We start from the raw sequence: 19721 nt of genomic DNA, 5'->3' as shown, positions 1-19721 counted from the left end.
CGTCCCTACCCGGATGGGAAAATCCGGAGCGCTGGAGCGCGCGCAATTAGCCAATCAGATTCAAGGATTTAGGATTCCGGACCGCTCAGAAGCTACAGAAAAAAATAAATCTTTTTAGCGAAATGAAAGAACGCATGCTACAAAAGATGCTACTGAAAAATGTAAAATGTGTGTAATAATTTACTCACGCACACCGAATTGAAATTACGAGTACTAATTTATAAGGTGGAGGGAGGGCGTGGAGAGGGGGGGGGGGGGGCAAGGGGGCGGGGACGAGCTAAAAAATCCGGAGAGAAACCTCGGACGAAGTATAAAATCCAACTACAAACTCGACCCACGCACGGCACGTGTACACGATCAGAGATTCCAATCCGAGATTCCATCTCGGGCCACATCGGTGAGAGACAAGCTCCGTTCAACGCCGTGCAATCGCTGCTCTTCCTTACGGGAAAATAAATAGACCGGAAAGAGTAAAAATGAAAGAGGCAGTTAATCGTGTCTTTTTCTTACTGTAAGTTTAAATTTCTTTTCTTTTTCACTCGAAACAAAACCAACTGAAAAGAAACCCCGGTATTTTTCTGCAACTGAAAATTTCTGCCGCGTTATGCTTAATTTCCGCAAGTTGTTTTCAATAATTTTGTTTGAGGGATATGTTCTTTTTTTTTTTGGAAGGGGTGTGTGTGTGGGGGGGGGGGGGGTGGGGGTGGGGGTTGGGTAAACAATAAATGGTAACAGCAGCTTTCCATACTCAAATTAGATACCCCTGAAGGGAAATGAATAATTTTCCTAGCTATTATCAACTCTTAAAACTGCAATTTTCTCTGCTGATTTATTTATTAAGTTTAGCTTGATTAGTTCAATTTTACTATATTATTATATTATTATTATTATTATTATTGTTGTTGTTGTTATTATTATTGTTTTCTTTTGTTGGGGGGGTCAACTCACGAAATTTCTTTTTAAGAGACGGCTCGTTATATATTACTGGGACTGTATACTACACCTCGTACCCCATTAAAAAATGAGCAGCTCTTACATATACACTTCAAAGTTGTTAAACTAACAGGCTCTGATTTTTTTCACAACCTTCCATGTAACACTTCACAAGGACTGCATGCCTAAAGGATTGCCTCTTGTCAAAATTAAAATAGCCAAACAACGTTTGCAATCTAAATTGTTTCGCTGCGGTTTAACAGTTTCACTAGCGAGGTTTCTCTCGCTCGAATTCTGCCATAAATTTCACAATAAAATGAAATCTAACGCGTGCAGCTTTAAAACATGTCGACTAAAAGACAAAATGTATGCAACCTACCGAAAAATGACAACAGCCGGAGTACTCTCAGAATACGGTTGAGCCTCAACAAGGTCAATGTCTGATGCCATCTGAGATGTGTGCCAACTCCAAAAGCCAGCAGATCCAACGGTAAAAGGGTCAGTAAGTCCGGTATAAACATGCCACGGAGATAACGACGCCGAATAAGCGATCGGTCGGTGATGAGTGTTCCTTTGCTGAAATATCCAACCAAAAATCTCAGCGACACATCCACGAGATATAGCGCATCAAAAATGTAAGCCAAAGCCCAAAGCGTTGAACTTTGTGAATCAAAGCTTACTTGGTAAGGGACAATCAGACAGGTTAAAAATATGAAAATGGAGCTGACGGTTTCCCAGTGTCGAAAAAGACGCGAACGAGGATTTATGACAAAAGGAAACTTTTGGATATTTATCTCCTCGTTGGCGAGTGAAACTCCACTGAAAGTAACTTGAACTTGTTTGTTCCACGTGGCGGACATACTCGTGCGGGGAAAAACAAATCTCTCAGCGCTACATGTTGAACAAGGGGCTGAGCGCGAAATGTCGATGAAAATAGAACACAACGGTTTTTTTCTGTGCTTGTGTTCGTTAAAAGTGACGCGACAAAAGGTTTGGGCGTCATTTGCACGTGCAAGCACGTCACACCCTTGTTGTGCGCGCGCGTGTAGCAGGCGGTTTTTATTGGCATGAATACAAACTTTAATAAACTCGAACAAACTGCAAAGGTTCAATAAATTCCGGATCCACAAAAGGCAAGTTTCAAATAAACGTCGGGAGCGTTTAATCGAGAAACAATGATAGGGTACCTCAAAGACATTATACCTTCTTTTTTCCATTTTCAAAGCTTACTATTTCGTCTGTTCATTAGGTAGACACCAGGGGCCCGTTTCTCGAAAGCCCAGGAAACCTTTTCGGGCCTGTAAAGCCATTTTTAGTTAATCTGTACCTAAAAGCGGAAAAGTGTATATGCCTGAAACTTCTTGTATGAAGGGAACCTCTGTTCATATTAAGAATACGGGAATAAAACAGCTCTGGAATCATAAGGTTCGAGAGTTTAATTTGCTATGGCTTTCTGGGTGCGAAAACTTTTCGGGACCTTTGAGAAACGGGCCCTAGGGCCGGGTTGTTCGGAAACTGGGTTAACGCTAAACCAGGATTAAAAGTTAACAAAGGAATTAATTTTTCTTGTATAAAAATGTTTTTTACTGCTTACGTTTTGCGTAGTTTGGGCTTAGTCTAACTCAAAACTGAAGGACAAACAGTATAGACAGAAAACCTCACCGAAGAGTTACAAAACTCAAATCAAATTTCTCGCTAATCCTGGGTTAGCTTAATCGGGCTTTGAACAACCCGGCCCAGATTTAAGAGCTTTTTTTCCATATTCAATAATACTCAACGGTTACGCTTACGCGACAATTAAGACGTGGAGATCTTTGTCTTTTCATACCATCCATGTTTAGTCACACCATGAGTTTGAATTCTTGCTTTCAAATGAATGAAATATTCATCTTTTTCCTTGAGTCGGAGCAAAAGAAACAATGCGGAAAAAGCTGATAGAGCATGACTCCTAGATTGAGATGTTACAATAAATCTTAAACTCCAGAGAAGAAGAGACGGAATCTGCGCTATTCAATCAAACCCATTCTGCTGCATGGCAGCTTTCCACTCGGACCCATTCATTACATCGGTCAATCTTATCAACCTTCTACCGGCCTGGGCATGGTCATGATCTTTTGAGAGCTAATAATAGTATCTTATCAGTCATTATACGTAAAGTTTACCACACCTCAAATATACATTCTTTGAGGGTCTTAATTACAAATATATCTGTGAGACCCAGCGTTTATTCAGGACCTGGCGTTAAATCGAAAAAAAATACCGTGTATGTTCTTTGTTCCAGCACCAGGCTCTGAGAACGAATGAACATTTCCCGCCATTTTAAAGCTTTTGTGATGTAACATTGCGTGGTTGTAAAGCTATTGCCCTGAGATCGATTTTATTCTTCACCTGATCGAATCTCGTGCGGGGCACGTGACTTGGCGAGAACCAGTGAAATAGTGTTGGTTTGTATTAGTTTCTTATGAAAATGAACGTACAGTATTCCAGTTACGTATGGTAGACAAAGGAACTACATTTTATTTTGTTTTCGTTAGTTTTATCGCAACATGTCCGTCTTAGAGAAGAGCCACTGATGCGCTGAACGAGAGACAACTCGTGGTCTCTGCGTTTAGGCGTTAACGTTATACAGTATACAGACCGGTGGCGGATCCAGACCTTCAGCTAAGAGGGGTGTTGGGGGCGGAGGGGGGAGGCGGTTTTGTTTTGTTTTTGTTTTTTGTTTTTTGTTTTTTTGCGTGCCCTGCCGACTTTTCTTCCTTCCTCCTTTTTTCTTTTTTACCCAAAATAAGAGGGGGGGGGGGGGCGGCCCCCGGGCCCCTCCTCTAGATCCGCCACTGCAGACGAGACAGCAGATGATTTGGTTCAGCGGAGGTTTTCGCACTACTGACGCCAAACTGAGGTTATTTCAGGAGGCTCTCAGTAGAACACCACGTCAGTTTTCCGTGGTTAAGTTGAATAAGGCGCTTTGCGTTTATGAACGCCAGTGTGGAGTCAGGCAGTGTAGTTTACGTAAGTATATACAATATTTTATGTAACTGATATTGAAAATATTTTGTGCAATTCAAGCCATCCACGTACAGTCACACACTCCTACATGGGAAAATATATATTTGCTAGTACTCGCCAGAGGAAGGAAATGTTGCTTCGGATAGTTTTAAGTCGATTTAATTGCTTTTAAACGCATTTTTAAAACTTCAAGTTACTAGTACATTTAATTCATTTGACCGTTGTTTTGGTCGCGCACAAACGGGAATAAAAATAATCTTATATCTCCGCCCACGCATCACCATCCCCGATATCAGTTCACGCTACAGAAAATAAAAGAACTAGTGTTGTTATTCACTCCCTTTCATTTTGACTAAGTTTATTACTTTTCACGGATGATTTTCGTTTAGCAAGAGACCATGATCTAGATCAGAGTCCTGCTGTCAGTAAAGATCATTTATGCTCTGAAAGGCTGGAAAGACGAAATATCGGCTTATAAACATAGCGATGCTAATATGCATATCAACACTGAGTTGTTACGTTGAGCCCTGACCAAACTGAAGCGAACCCGCAAGAAGACCCACGTTGAAAACTTGGGTCTACTTACACTTGGGTTCATTACTGGGCTGCCATTGACAAACCAGTCATAAATGTGTATCGAGTTTGTTGCTGTCTCCTCCGTCACACGGTGCGAAAGTTGCGCAATCGTACAGCATGCATTCCATGCTTTGTCGTAGGTTTATATCTGTAATTCGTTACGCACTGGCTACGTTATGCTCACAGAGTCAGACGCAGACGTCATTTGCGGTTGGCGTAAACTAAAAGTTATTGTTGAGCGATTTTGGAACGGGTAAGTCAGGGACACACTTACTTACCTTGAAAAGAGCACATTTACAGTGAGCCTAAGGACGGTGCCTACTTTTGTTAGTGCGCACACGTTCTATGCATCACGCAAGGCAGGTTTAAGCGCCACGCGCGCGCTGGGGTTGACACCGACGCAATCAACTACGCTACCAAGTACACGACTAAAATGAAAGCAAAATTTTCCCACTGTGACCAAATCAAGTTTAATGAACCTGCACTTAAACCAGGAACACCAGAATAACAGCATATCGCTGACCATTAACTATTAACGTCTTCCAGCTGAAAAACTAGCTGTCATCTGTCGCAAATTATGCTGAAATCCAACTGTAAGCATGTACCTGCAGATGGCGTAGTGCCCGCGCATAACAAGTTCGAGATATGCAAATGTTTTACTTACTGGGGAGGTGACAGGAAAATATGTAACGGGCACCGTAAAGGTTTTCAAAAAAGATCAACAACTTTAAAAAACGCGTGGCTACCCCTACATTTTATGTTATGAAATGGAAGTGGCAAGCCTATTCAACACGTGATTAGTTTCTGGTTGTGAGCAAAAGGTATTTAGACTGTATCTTAGCTGAACCAGAGGAAGGCTGTCAGAGACGCTAAAAGCGCCGTTGCAACGATTTTGTTATTAAAAACATACCAAAAATGGTTTTTATGTTACCATTTACCATGTAGTTTTAAGATCTTTATAAATGCGTTTGCTTTTCTGTCTGTAAAGGCGAATTTTAAGGAAATCTGTGAAGAAATATTCTTTCCTTCTTTTTTTCAGAAAAATGCTATCAGCATTTTTGTTGAGATTTGAGGCTAATTATCTCGGAAAAAAAGCATGGCTACCCCAATTTTTCTTCGGGGATTCCAGTAGCCCTTGCAAAGATCTACTTTTTCCGCGGGTCCTAACCTAGCGTAAAAACCTTTGTATTTAGTAAGCACCGTCCTTGAGTGCTCTTAGCTTAGAGCGAACCAACTACTCACAGACGCTCAATCCGTGAACTTGAACTTAGAATGAACCATTGACAAGCCTAGATATTATTTAATTGCTAGTATTTTCAACTTGTTATATTGTTGTTATTATTTAGTACACAATTTTTTAAGTCATACAGTGGTCATGAAACTTATCGTCAAGTGAATCCAGTGACAGTGACTGGACAGTTCAAGGTTGAATTGTAGTCAAATGCTTGCATGCGTCTGTACTTGACTTCAGCAAGACACAGGTCACAAATGGACTTCCTTCGCATACCGCATCGCATCACGTTTCGAGAAAGCAACAAGTTATCCATTCATTCATAGAAGAAAACATAACCTTTCAGCGGATGTAGTGTTAGGTTACATACTAAGGACAAACGTGACTCTAACGGTTTGAAAAGTAAAGTACTTTCTCAGACATAAGTATACAAAAAAACACACTACTCAGTATTGGCAAGCGGAAGCTTCGTACAGTGACCCATAAGAGTGCAAACAAAAACACAAGCAACTGCTGCTCGCTGTCATTAAGAAGACAAACAGCCACTACTTGCTGTCTTTTCAATGTCAAAGGCTTACTTAGCCTGATTCTCACACGTCCGAGGTCGTTCGCGGCCCCTTCACTTCCCCGAAGAGAGGGGAAGCGAACTTGAAGGGGCCGAAAACGACTTTGGACGTCTGAGAATCAGGGTAATGTTTCCTGAGTATATCTCGTCCTTGGTTTTGATTGGTGGGTCTTTGCTGAGCTTTGTTTTACGTCGAACTTTAGTTCGCCGAGCGGACCTTTCGGTCAGAGCGGAACCGTGGGGAAATTGTTCAACTACCAAGTATCGATTTCAACAAAAATAACTTCGTGCGGTATAAAAATATGAGAAAGAAGTCTTGTTCCAACGCTTTCCAAGTACCTTCTCATACATAAATATACAAACAACATATCTTATATTTTTATATTGGCAAGCAGAAGATTTATGCAGTGATCCCCGGGGGAACAAAGTTTTAGCCGGGGAGGCACGGCCCAAAAGCCCAACTCCCTCCCTTTCGGACCCCTTTCGCATACCTTTTATTGAAAAGAGGGTACTCCTTTCACAAGCCTTCTTAAGAACACTGCATCCCTTTTCTAAACCCTTGGAACGACGATAATGAACAAAATTACTGGAGCACATCAAGCATTACCGGTGGGGATGTTAACCAAAAAAGCAAATATTTTATATTTAGTTCATGATCACGTGGGACTTAAATGACAGATTTCCCTACCGATTCATATACCTTAACTTGTAAAATCCTTACCCTTTTAAATACCTGTCTCTTAAAAAGGGAGCCCTCTTGGGCGGAGCTTCTTTGTGTAGGCCATTATAGGGAATACTCCCCGGGGGTCAGTGACCCACAAGATTGCATTGAAATACAAGTAACTGCTGCCCACCATCATTAAGAAGACAAATAAGCCACTCCTTGCTGCTTATCAATGTCAAATGTTTAAAAGATCATAACAGCTCTCTAACTTGGTATGTAAGGGAAATGTATTTTATCGGGTCATTTGTGTTTCCTTACATCTTGGTCAGTGTGTGGATCTGAGATTACCTTTGGTGAAAAGTCTGTATTCTGAGGGTAATGAAATACTTATCACGTACCTTTTTGTCGATTGTAAAGCGTCAGAACTAGACTACGAATAGTCCCTCTTTTGCGTCACGCACGACGGACTGAGCGAAAGAGGGACTACTGGTAGTCTACATGGAACCGACTAAATAGTTTATTTTAGTATATCAGTATTTTCAGTTTGGCTATTATAAAGTTAAATACACATGACGCAAGGGACCACAAACGATCTGTAAAAGATCTGATCAGCCAAAAATAGAAATAAGACATTGTTCTTAAAATTGTATTTTCATCTGGTCTCATGAGAGAAGCCACTTTGAACTGGCCTCATATTTTTCAATAAGGTAAAGATCAATTTTTGTCAAAAAGGTCGCGAAAATGGGGGCCACCGTGCTCGTTTTCGAGATAAGGCGCATTAGAAGTCAGTTTTCGTTATTAGCTTACACGATATTAGCTCAAAATGTGAAATGTGGTGTCACTCATTGCACTATTCTAGGACCTTTATTGTTTTTGTATATTTACGACCTGCCAAGTGCTTACATTTTGCATAACCTGGAATGTATGTAGAGTATGCCCCCTGGATGGGATGGTAGTCGACATAAATTTCGCTGGTAGCCATTTGTATACACCTGGGTGGAGAGAGGCACTGTAAAAGTAAAGTGACTTGCCCAAGAACACAACACAATGTTCCCGGCCAGGGCTCGAACCCGGACCGTTCAATGCCGAGCGAGTGGAGCGAACTTGACAATCAGTCAGTCAAGTGAAACAAATATGTACAAAACAATTGAATTCCATTATTTTTGTGAAGAGTCAAACATATAACAAAAAACTGCTGCTCAAATAACGTCTTGTTCTTAGGCCATCGTAGCTTGATCAATGATATCCTTAATCTGCTGCTCAAGGTTGTTTGCAGCCCCCTCAAACCCTGCCCTGGATCCGACTGTGCGTGCCATACTCTGTACAGGTCGAACGTTCTCGTCTACCAAGACTTAAGCTTACTGGGTTCTTTCCTGGAGTTTTGCGCCATTGCCTAAATTTTCAGGCGAAGCAAAAAAAGCCAGCTGAAATTGGTACTGACCATTCTCTGAGACATATCACAAGTGCGCTAGGCAACCAACTGAGGACTCATTTCCGTTCATTCTCATTCTCTTTTCAGAGACTAAGAAAGTGATAGCCAAGCTGCAAGCAAGCATGTCTTCCAAGGAGAAAAATGTATCTAAATTGCGACTTGTTTTGGTGCAGGGTGATAGTTATACTAACCAGGGAGATTACTCTCGCACTGACGTCAAAGTTCGAGATAAGAACATTTGGGTCTGTGAAAGCAACTCTCGACTAATGTTCTATGCAGGCGGAAGCTGGGTCATTACTGCTACTCAGTACAGGCAAGAAGTTCTCGATGGAAGTACTGGAGGGTTTGTGTCCTCAAAAGATGCTGACTTCCCTTACGAAGCCGACTGGGGCCCAAACTATAACGTCAGCGAAGTGTACCTATCAGCAGAAGGTAGATGGGTGCCTGCACCGGAGATGCCTGATAGGTATAGGTCTCCCTCTGTGCATATTTGGTGGTCAGCCCCTGCTAATTCTGAAGTACAGCGGGAGGGGATTACCTGGTTTTACAACGAGATCGCAGTGACGGAGACAGCAACTAGTACTTACCACATGACTAATGGTTTCACCGGAGGCTACATGGGCATTCAAGATCGCTACCCTAAGTGGGTTCTCTTTTCAATATGGGACAAGACGTCGACGGACGACAATCCAAATGCATCGCCCCATGACTTGGTGAAAGTACTTGCTAAAGGTGAAGGAGTGACAGTTCAACGCTTTGGTGGCGAAGGTACAGGAGGCCAAAGTTACTTTGCCTACGACTGGAAGGTGGGTCACAAGTACCAACTCATGGTCAACGTCCAACCGGACGCCCAAGAAAGCGACAAGGCCGTCTTTACCGGATGGTTCCGCATCCCAGAGCTGAATGTCTGGCGATTGTTGGCCTCGTTCCAGGTACGTCCGAAGGCAGCGAGTAAAAAGCTGGAAGGTATTTACTCTTTTCTCGAGGATTGGAGCGGAAATGGGCATCGACGCCAAGGCTTGTGGGGCCCGGCTTGGATTAAAACTAATGGTGGTCCTTGGGTACAAGCAACGCGGGGAAGTGGCTCAACCACAGAGCCAGATGCAAACAACAGGAACGTCTTCTTGTCTCCAGATTACAGGCAACTTGGAATGACCACTGGTGGACCAGCACTGGCCGATACGTCCCTCGGCCCGTATACGTGCGGTGCATCTAGCATTCCATCGGTGCTGACCTTGAATCCTCTGCCCGATGGTGATGGAGCGCCTGCGCGTGAGTGATCATGCGCTTACGAGCATAATCTACAACTTAAGGAGTACTGAACGAAGAATTATCCTGTTTACTACGCTGATTAACGTTCCACTGTTTTCATTTTTTTTTTTTTTCAAATTTAAACTTAGATGTTGAAAAATAAACCACTAAATCGATCCGCTGGTGTAGTCGACCAAAATAATCAACATTACCATATAGCTAGGCAATTAAGTGGAAGGAACTTTGAAACCTTACGGTTTTATCCCAGTATAACGTTTCTGTTAGTTCAGCAACTTATTAGGAAATACGTACTCGCGTGTATTCCAGGTTTTTTTTTTTTTTATTATTTCATTTGTTTAAGAATGTTTACAGCATCAAGTCCTTATAAGAAATGAACAGCATTACTAATTTATTTATGGCAAGGACTAACTAGGTTTAAGTCCTTAAATTTAGTACATACGAACTCATGGCTAGACCAACTAATGAAGTGTTGTTACACACAAGACCTGAAGTAAAATACTGAAGACATCTTTTAAATTATTATGTTATAATAAAGGTACAACGAGTAAGACCATTCTATCTGTAACCAAACGTCCAAAAGTTCTCTTGCCACCGTTTACAGTAATACTCTATTAAATATTTTTAATTAAAAGGTCATCCGCCCTTGCAATAGAGCGTTTTCACTTACAAGGCCAGCAGCCGGGTAAATTTATCTGAACAAAAGTGTGTTTACACAAAAGCGTTCGACTCCCACAGGACTGGTTCGGCACACCAACATGGCCGCCGTTTCATTGTTTTGGAACACCATTATGGCTGCCGTGACATCATGTGAAAACACTCTATGGGCCTTTTCTGAATCGCCTTTTGTCTGTTTTAAAATCAGTCTTCGTAAGAAAATATTTAACTGAAAATGAGTTTGTCTACTCAAAAAATGTACGTGCAGGTGAAACAGATTTTGATCTGAAAAGTTTCGCCGGCACGAGTGCCTGTTTTGACACAGATGCAAAACGGAACCTAGCCTGCAATGCAGCCGGACGTGCCACAAAATCCCCGGTACAGTCCACACCGGCGATTTAGACTGTTTGCGATGCAGGCTGAACGGAACCCGGGAATAAGCTTGTTCTCTACGGATAACTTTAACACCTTCATAACATAGAACTCGCTTTAATATAAAGATTCGCTTGGTCCCATAAAATACACCATTTATCATTCATCAGTAGAAACTCCAACTGACTCTATATTACGGACATCTTCATAATATGGGTATCTCCATATTACGGGCGATGCACTTGGTCCCCCGAAAAAAAAACAACTAGAGTTAATCATTAATCTCTACAAGTACCTTAGCTCCGCCCGTTTGCTCAATCTGAATGGCAAAGGCCCACTGCATAACATCATATTTCTAGCTAACTGGAACTTAGTTTAATTTACTGGATATATGATAACATCCATGACCAACCATTATTCTTTTTCGTTTTCAGCACTACAACTAAAATAATGTACTTCCCAATGCAACAGGAGCTGACATTAGCCTTCCGTGTGAAATGCTATCTACCTAAAACGAAACCTTAAACGGTGAATAAATAAACGATGTCCTTGGGAGGGTCTCAAACTACGAAATGTAGAGGTAAAGGTGTAGGAAAATATTCTACACCATTCTTGAATAATGATATGGTCGGCCAGTAGCAGACCCAGGCCTCTCGCCTCTTTGAACTCCAACGTCAGGAGGGCCTGGATCGAAAGGAACAGAGTTAAAAGTCAGTCTGCTGAGTGACTTCATAGAGTTGTTTTACAACTGCTGTTGCAACGCGAATGGAGCTAGAAGAATGTCTCATCACTCATCAAAACAAATCATTCTCTCTTGTTTGTTGAACGCGCGCGCCAATTCATTACTATTATCGTCGGGGAGTAGAGAGGGGTGAACCGACGGAGATTTTTGATATGAAACTAAATAAGAAAAAGAAAACATTTTCCGCGCTTCTATCAAGTTATAGAAGTTTGGGAGAGCGAGAAATGCTGTGGGAACACGAGCCAATAGGCAAGTGTTTCCACAGCTTTTTCAAGTTCTCCCAAACGTTCGCGAGTGTTTCTATTTAACAATAAGATTGTGAGCTAGGTAGCGAGGGCGCACACCGAATCAACTATCAAGCATAAAAATCAAGAGCAAATAATCTAATTGTTTTAGTATAACGGCTACTAGTGGTCGCTCAGAAGTTTAAGAGGAATCCTCTTCAAAGACACTTAAAAACGCAAAGAAAGCGGCCGCCATTAGGCTACTCACTATATACAACAGAATACATATTAATGAGTAACGTAGCCAATCAGAGAACGGAATTCCTGGTAGAACGCTGTAGATTTAACTAAAACTCGATTAAAAAAACAAACAAACAAACAAAAAAACAAACAAACAAACAAACAAACAAACAAAACACACACACATACACACCCACACCCAAAAAATGTTTTTTAGAAGGGCTGCACCCAAAGAAAATAACGAACGTGACTACTACTAACAACTTTCCTGTGTTTCTGTCGAGTTATAGATGGAATAGTTTTCAAGCAATCAGCGCGAATATTTTCTTAGGCCTTTTTTCTAACCTACAATATCTGATCCTTACAAAAGCAATCGTCAAATCTTAAATGCATCATTCTCTCCACTCCAAACCAAACACCACGACAACACGTAACAGTGAGGTGAAACGCCTGCGTACAACCAAGTGTCCTATACCATGGGAGCTTATCTCTGTTTCTGTAACATTAATTCGTCCTCCCCACACCCTACCCGCTAAAATCGGACGCTAGTCCATCATAGCGTTTCTTGCCCAGGATCATAACACAATGGCCTCGGCCAGGGCTAGAACCCAGAACGCTCGTTGCGGCATCCAGCGCGTTCACCACTAGGTCACCGCGTCTGCTGCTCAAAAAAATTGTACATCCCTAACCTTTTAATTATTCTCAATGGACGAACACCTACCATTGGCTGAAGCCCCCGATCCATCGCTAACAGTTTGGCCTCCCACTTCGGTCTCCTCTTCCGCATTATCATTGGCTAATTCAGCAGCAACACGTGACGCCAGGTAATTGGCAAGGGCTCTGTAGATTTGTTGACTTAGCACTGGGTCGATGGAAGGCTGGGCGCTAGGAGGTACCGTGGTTATTACAACTGGGAATGTTATATCGGTGTTGAAGGCTTTGGCCACTCGCACAATGAACTAAAAAGAAGAAACTTAATTAAAAGCTGGACTACGCGCCCGAGGTCCCTTCGCCTGACACGCATGCGTTGTCTGAGCGAGAGCAAGCAGCTGTATATAAGCTAACAGTCAATCAGTTTCCAGAATTTTGCCTTAGTTTATAGTTTCAATTAACCTCAAGGGGAGTAAGGGGCTGTTCACTGGCTAACTGGCTCAGTACCAGCAGGCCTAAATCCAGCTCTAATACACGCCACGCATGTCATTGGACATGCAATGTACGCATCGTGCAGGTAACTAGACGATGTGATTGGGCAGTATGCGCAATTTGCACACCATTTTTTTCTCTTTTGAAGGGAGGCGGGGGGGGGGGGGATTGTTCTTGCATTAAGTACGGCCATGAAAAGCGTTCAAATATGAACATCGTTTTAAAGTTAGCGCACGGTTTGTTCCTGAAAATTTGTGATGTACTCGTGTACATTGATTTACGATCGAGGCACTGGCATGACCAGTGAACTCCACAAAACCCGTCAATAAATACTCCATGTATGCGTGTTATCCATGGTATCATTATAAAGGGTAACCAGATTCGGTCAGTTGTAGACAGCTGCTATCAGTGTAGACCCTGTGTGCGAAACTCAGTTTAGCCTGGCTTGACTGGGGCGGATACAGGATTTTAGCGAAGGGGGTTCGAGACCTGACGGACCGCCCATGACGGTCCCCTGAAGGGGGGCCCGGAGGCATCCTCCCGCAGATAATGTTTGAAATTGAGGTCCTCCGAAATGGGATTGGCCAAGTCAGCGCGTTATATCTCTCATACATTTTTTTTAATTTAGGGGCTTTGACCGAACTTCTCCCCCCCCCCCCCCCCCGCCCCCCACCACTCTTCCCTCCCCACTAGATTCGCCCCAGCTTGAAGCACTCACGTACCCTTATTTCGTAGGATATTTCGATACAATTGAATCCCTTGGTTGTTGGTTGAACAGATGGAATGACAAACGAATCAAACTCAACACTAGTCTCCTCTCCCGGTGCCAGTCCTCGCTCGTTCTTGACGACATAAACCTTTTCAGTACATGTGCGTGTCGTACCTTCAAAACAAACAAGTAAACAAAACACATACATAATGCAACTCATACCTTTCAAAAACCCGAAATTCGTGCGATTTTGTAAACTTAACTAGGGACTCCATTTAGTCCTATTTGAAGGTCTCCATGGGGTGAGGGCTTTTCCGGCTAAAGGTTAATTTATTTCTCTTACAGTTAACCGAGTTCTTAGAAATTAAAATAAACAGTGTTTTTAAAATAAGTTAAAAATTTATTGTGATTACTGTAAAACATATTTAATGTCTTAATTACGACCATTTCGGGATGGAAAAGGTATTATTATTAAGTCTGCTGGCTTTTACCTATGCTACCAAAGAAGAAGAAAACACACAAAATGGCAAGAGATCTTGAAACTTTCGCTTTCGTGGCTTAAATCGTCTTACGGTTGACATTTTTGAGTAACAATTTTGAGGCAAAATTTTTGGCCCATTTAACGACCAACAGTTAACCCCATTGACGCCTTCCTATTACTATGATAGGCTCGGTTACCGTTTGTGAAGCAAAACCCAACAAATATCCTCTAGATCACAGGAGCATGCTCTTCCAATTTGCTAATAAATGAGCTAACATAAAAATACTGTGTGTAACTGCTAATGTAAAGGCAATAAACTGTGGGCACTTTCAATTCTATGAAAAATTCCGGTTTGAATTCCCGGAAATTTTCAGTGACGAATGATGAAACAGCCTTTTCAAGAATTTCCTTAAAAGAGGACAACCTTGCGAGTACATTGTATGCCAAAATGTTCGGAAATTTCTTCCCGCAAATTTCAGTTCCGACATTCCTCCCGGAATTTCAGGAATTTTCGGTTGAATGGTTCGCTTTTCCGAAATTCAACAATTTCCAAATTATCTGGAAACTTTCCAGAAAATTTCCGCACCATATGTCCACGTTTCGAAATTTTTGGAATGTTTGCTTGAACGGAGAGCGCCCGGTAACTCCCTTACCCTGAGGCGCCTTAAAGAGCACCCTTTGCACAAGCTGTACTTCAGTTCCTAAGACTTGTTTGCCACTCTCATTGCTGATATTTCCTGATATCTTGACCTCCTGACCAGGACAGTAGGCCAGCCGGTCTATACGCGCCTTGGCGTACAGCTGACCTGATGGACAACAGGGCCATCCTAGCATACGGTCTTCTCGTTTCATGCTTGGTTCCTGTAGAAAAAAGAAAGAATAAAGACATTGCCCGTTGTAAGCACAGTTAGCTGGCGTAACGCATAATTAGCTAGATTGAAAAAAAAGGGGGGGGGGGGGGAATCGGACGACTCCCACAGAAGCAGCAGCAAAATTAAAACCTTAGCGCGCGCAGACTGTACTGATTACCTCGTGTGACCAAGTTGCTTTTCTCATTTACCTTACTATTGACTATTTTTACAAGTGAATATATGAAAGACCATATATTTGAACTGGAGAGGAAGATGTATGAAGACATGCTTGATCATCGCAATTATACACACAATTTCTGAAATTCTGAAATTTTGAAATTCTCCGCGGTTCAACTCCTCCACAGTTCAAATAAATTATATGGTCTTTCCTATATTCACTTGTATTTTTATCGTCTACGGGTATATTACGAACTCATAACGCGACCAGCTCTCAGTTGGCTTGATAGCTCAGTTGTAGAGCACTGCACAGGTATCGCAGAGGTCACAGGTTCGAATGCCGTTAGGGCCTGAATTTTTTTTTCAGGCTTTAATTCCACAACTGCTTAAGTTGTGTGTATAACTGCGATGATCAAGCATGTCTTCATATTGACTATTTTTGTAATAATGACGCAAATATTGCAAGGGATTAGTATCATAGTATTAAATTCGCGGCATTTCCTCTCTAACGGCAAAAAAGTAACGATTCTGCGGCTTTCTTCTTTTTGCATTGGCGTTTTCTCATTTAGGAATTCTTAATCGCATCAGCAATATTGAGTGCATTTTTGGCCGCAACCTTGCAGCGTATGGCTACGTTGATTGTAGCATCTACAAGAAATGCTGCTTGTAATGTTGTTGTGTGTGTCGTACTCTCCGGGTCAGATTTACATCATTTCCGAGTTCATTTAACTAACATCTCTTTGAAAATGAGTCTCAGCGCAAAGCAATTACGTGAAACTTTTACTCGCACGTTCATTTTCATGCAGACCAACAAACTATTTTCGTTTGAATGGCTTCGCATCATCATGAAAAGTCGGTAAGACAGTGAGACCAACGACAACTCTGTCAGAAACTGGCCGCGCGCCAAAGAGATCTGCGAACGAAGTCGTCTGCAGTAACAAAGCGGTAAGGTCTCGTCATACTTACGAGTAACGTAGCGTCGTTAACCTGTACGCGCTCGACGATAAAAAGCGGACTGTGGGTTTGAAGGTTAGATCTCCACGGCCGGTCCGCCACAGCGTGAAGCCAATACCTTACACTGCCATAGTCGCCTTCAAATGAGGTCGGCAGGCTGTGAGGAGGGAGAGGGAACTGGAACGGGAAGTTGTAATTTCCGGGTTGAAGCTTTACGTCACTTCCGCCTTGAAACGGACCTTACGGAAAACCATAATAAATTAGCATGCATGGAGATTAAAAGTGATATACTGATGAAAATTGTTGTTAATTATGCCCCCCTCCGCCGGCAGGGGTTTTCCGTATTTCTTCGACTTTTGAAACCCAGATTTAGTAGATGAATATTATATATCGTGCATTTTACAACTCAGAAGAAATCGGTGAGCCAGGCATAAACATAGTGAGGTAAGAATGACTTTAAATAGAAAATGAGGAAGAAACTTTTAGGTCTCTCTTGCCGTAACAATCAATTTACTATTTTTGGACCTGATTCAGAGACCTTCTGTCCCAACATGTGTATTCTGTTGTGAGCATGAAGTCAAGTAACTTATGAACAGACTCCTGAAATAAAGAAACATTTGTTTATAACACTAAATTAAAGCACAAATTTGACTGTAATTTTTCATAAAAGGAGACAATTTTGCCATATTTGACTAATCCAATTAGTTCTATAATTTGTGCATTAAAAATTTAGGTTTTAGGATCTTCTACTGAGTGTCTAATTGGCGTAATTACATCACTTTCGTTACCGCTGGACGTATCATAACTTGACCCCAATTAAGGCAATCGTTTAGCTCTTAATTAAGGATATCCGCGGACACATTTGACGGCCAATATGGCTTGCTCACTTGACGGTTGACGGTGAAAATATTGCATTTTTGACCGTTGACGGTGAAACTATTGCGTTTTTGACGGTTGACGGTTAATTTTTTGGCCACCCCATTGAGACCCTCTTGATTAACTTCTTTTTACCAAAACTGTCTGAAACGTTGAAGTCCTCGGGTTTGTAGCCTTACTCCCTCGAGATTCTTGTTAAGTGCCTGGCTCTGAATCAGCGATCGAGGGTTTTCAGGCTTCCTGCAAAAGGGGGCTCTAATTCTTTATGTACAATCCTATGTTTGACCCCGACTTAACGATCCAACGTTTTGCTGAGAATCTTCTTAAATGTTGCAATGGGTACGAAACCTCCAGAAGACTGGATACGAACCGACTGAAAATGGGTACGAACCGTCTGGGCAATGCGAGTCGTTTAAATTGGTTTAGTGATTGTATATGGGCGCTTTACATTGGACCAAATATTCCGATTTAAAATTCCGGGTTTTCCACGTAACGAATGGAAGAGTATTTCTCAGTTGGTTGGACCAACCCGTCCCAGTTCATCACGTTCCAAGTTACGAAACAAACGAAAAGAAAACAAACAGCAGAATGTGAAGGTGAATTAATCAACATGACACGAGCGTGGGACAAAGAAAAATTCTGAGTCCCCGACAGGAATCGAACCCATGACCTCCCGAACACCGGGCGGGCGCTCTATCCACTGAGCTACGAGAACTCAAGGAGAGCAAGGTCATTTAACTGAGTTCATATATGATAGGTGTCCTGCATACTGCTAGGATCAATTTTTTTTTTTTTTTTTTTTTCTTTGTCCCACGCTCGTGTCATGTTGATTAATTCACCTTCACATTTCATTACCGAGCTTAAAATTCACCATCTTTATTAACTTATCACTAAACAGCAGAATCTTTGCCTTTTTGGCCTTTTTTACTTGCTTAGGAGTTGATAAACGACTCTGAAATTGAAAAAAACGATGTATTGGGCGAGGACGACGATATGACTTTTAAATCGAGTACGCGACTACTTTGAAGGTACGATACCTCTTTATTTTCCTGACGAGTTCAAGAGTCACTTTCGAATGACGAGGCAAGCTGTTCACTCACGCGGTCAAACCCACATTACGCAAAACTTACATGTATTTTCGCACCGCTTTAATACTAAAGCTTGTTGTGGCCAATCCACTGCAATAATGTTGAAGTAAGAGATTTTAAAAGTCGTCTGTCAGATAGAAAAACTTGAGGATTAGAGCCATGTCCGGGCTCGAAGAAACTGGGCCCGAGCAGGAATGGTCGAATGGAACGAATCAAAGCCAACGTCACCAGGTACACCCAAAATTTCGGAACGAAATTCCAGAAGTGTCTGTTCCATTCGCTCCCCCACTCGGAATTGAACACTTGGTCGAATGGAAAGCGCCCTATGTTACACTGCGATCTGTTACTTGCAAAGTACTGGGCTAAGCACAACAGTCCGTTATAACTTATCCAGCGCAGTACATGTAGTCAGTTCCCCTATTTATTCAGTTTATTCAGTGATAATTTGTGTACTGTACCATGGGTAACAAAAAAATGCTCCCTATTTCAAATCCTGTTTTTCTTTGTATTTCATGAAATAAAGTTATTATATAAAAATACTATGGACACCCCCCCCCCCCCCCCCCGCCACCCGCTAGCGGAAATAATGACCAATCCGACCATCTCATAACTCAACTTATTATATGGAGAAGAGTGTTTTACTGGGAACTAAACCACTCGTAGATTCCATACGCCACTTCATCCGGGACCCGAGTGGCGTATTAAGAGATCATGCTTAAAAATTTATACGCTTGAACAGAGAGTATCACTCAGGGTTTGAAATGTTCATGAATCTCGGGAGAAATAGGTTTGTAAATACGGCCATACTGACCAAGAAGAAAACACAGCCTAGCTTGGAGAAATGTGATAGTCGAGAGTTTTCTTCATTGCCCATGTGTCTGTTCTGTATTGTTCCGCTTTGACTTGAAACTGATCGATATTAAACTCAAATGACTCGAATAATCAAAACAGTTTGCTAAACGTTTCGGATCGCGCCAATGCATAATTTTTAAACAATTATTATTCCGTAGTAAGCAGATATTTATATCGCGCCTGAAAAATAATTGCCCACGTCGATGTCCAAACAAGGAATTACCAATCTAGTGACAGAAGTAATATTTCTTGAATAACACGGGTAATGATCACACATCAGGTTGCATGTATGTACATAGTGTTTTGTTTTAAAGCAGTGTTTAAAAACATATCGTTCTTACCTCTGCCAAGAAGTATCGATTGAAAACTTAGATAGGTCTCTTTTCTTTCATAAGTAACTTTACCAGAACGAATTCGAACGTGACCGAGTCCGTGTAGCTCGACACGAACACTTCTAAGGTTGATGTCCTTGTCTGTGTTGAGCAACAGAGCGCCAGAAATTGTTTCTCCGGGCTGAAAAACCTGCCTGTTTTCAGCAAGGACGAAGGCAAACAGAGGTGGCATGGTTTATCGCTACTTTTCAAACTATCCGCCCACTCAAAATTGAGGGTAAGTGACCTTGTGGCGAAAAACGTCGCCTGTGTTTAAAATTTCCTCCACAATATGGCCGCTTCACGGA

General features: G+C 41.9%; 2 protein-coding genes across 2 annotated transcripts; one reads left to right on the top strand and one right to left on the bottom strand.

The window, feature by feature from the left end:
• Positions 1-3292: 3292 nt before the first annotated feature.
• On the top strand, positions 3293-9724 carry LOC145501871 (uncharacterized). The gene is made up of 2 exons (XM_081481258.1): positions 3293-3942; positions 8495-9724. Exons 1-2 carry the CDS (start codon positions 3786-3788, stop codon positions 9685-9687), a joined length of 1350 nt encoding a protein of 449 aa, XP_081337384.1. The 5' UTR covers positions 3293-3785; the 3' UTR covers positions 9688-9724.
• LOC145501874 (arrestin domain-containing protein 4-like) lies at positions 9725-19708 on the bottom strand. The gene is made up of 6 exons (XM_081481261.1): positions 19384-19708; positions 16239-16465; positions 14898-15105; positions 13777-13937; positions 12633-12870; positions 9725-11389 (listed from the first exon to the last, which is right to left on the bottom strand). The coding sequence occupies exons 1-6, from the start codon at positions 19604-19606 to the stop codon at positions 11307-11309; spliced, it is 1140 nt and encodes a 379-aa protein (XP_081337387.1). The 5' UTR covers positions 19607-19708; the 3' UTR covers positions 9725-11306.
• Between the last annotated feature and the right edge of the window lie 13 nt (positions 19709-19721).

The sequence above is a fragment of the Orbicella franksi genome, chromosome 10, assembly GCF_964199315.1.
Source record: "Orbicella franksi chromosome 10, jaOrbFran1.1, whole genome shotgun sequence".
Lineage (NCBI taxonomy): Eukaryota > Metazoa > Cnidaria > Anthozoa > Scleractinia > Merulinidae > Orbicella > Orbicella franksi.
The sequence above is the reverse complement of the archived record's forward strand: the minus strand, read 5'-3'. Positions and strand labels throughout refer to the sequence as shown.

Coding starts and splice junctions, on each gene's coding strand:
- LOC145501871 (XM_081481258.1), top strand. CDS start 3,786: ATGATTTGGTTCAGCGGAGGTTTTCGCACTACTGACGCCAAACTGAGG. Junction 3,943..8,494: donor AGTCAGGCAGTGTAGTTTAC/GTAAGTATATAC, acceptor TTCTCTTTTCAG/AGACTAAGAAAGTGATAGCC.
- LOC145501874 (XM_081481261.1), bottom strand. CDS start 19,606: ATGCCACCTCTGTTTGCCTTCGTCCTTGCTGAAAACAGGCAGGTTTTT. Junction 13,938..14,897: donor GCTCTTTAAGGCGCCTCAGG/GTAAGGGAGTTA, acceptor TTTGTTTTGAAG/GTACGACACGCACATGTACT. Junction 11,390..12,632: donor ATCGGGGGCTTCAGCCAATG/GTAGGTGTTCGT, acceptor CTTTCGATCCAG/GCCCTCCTGACGTTGGAGTT.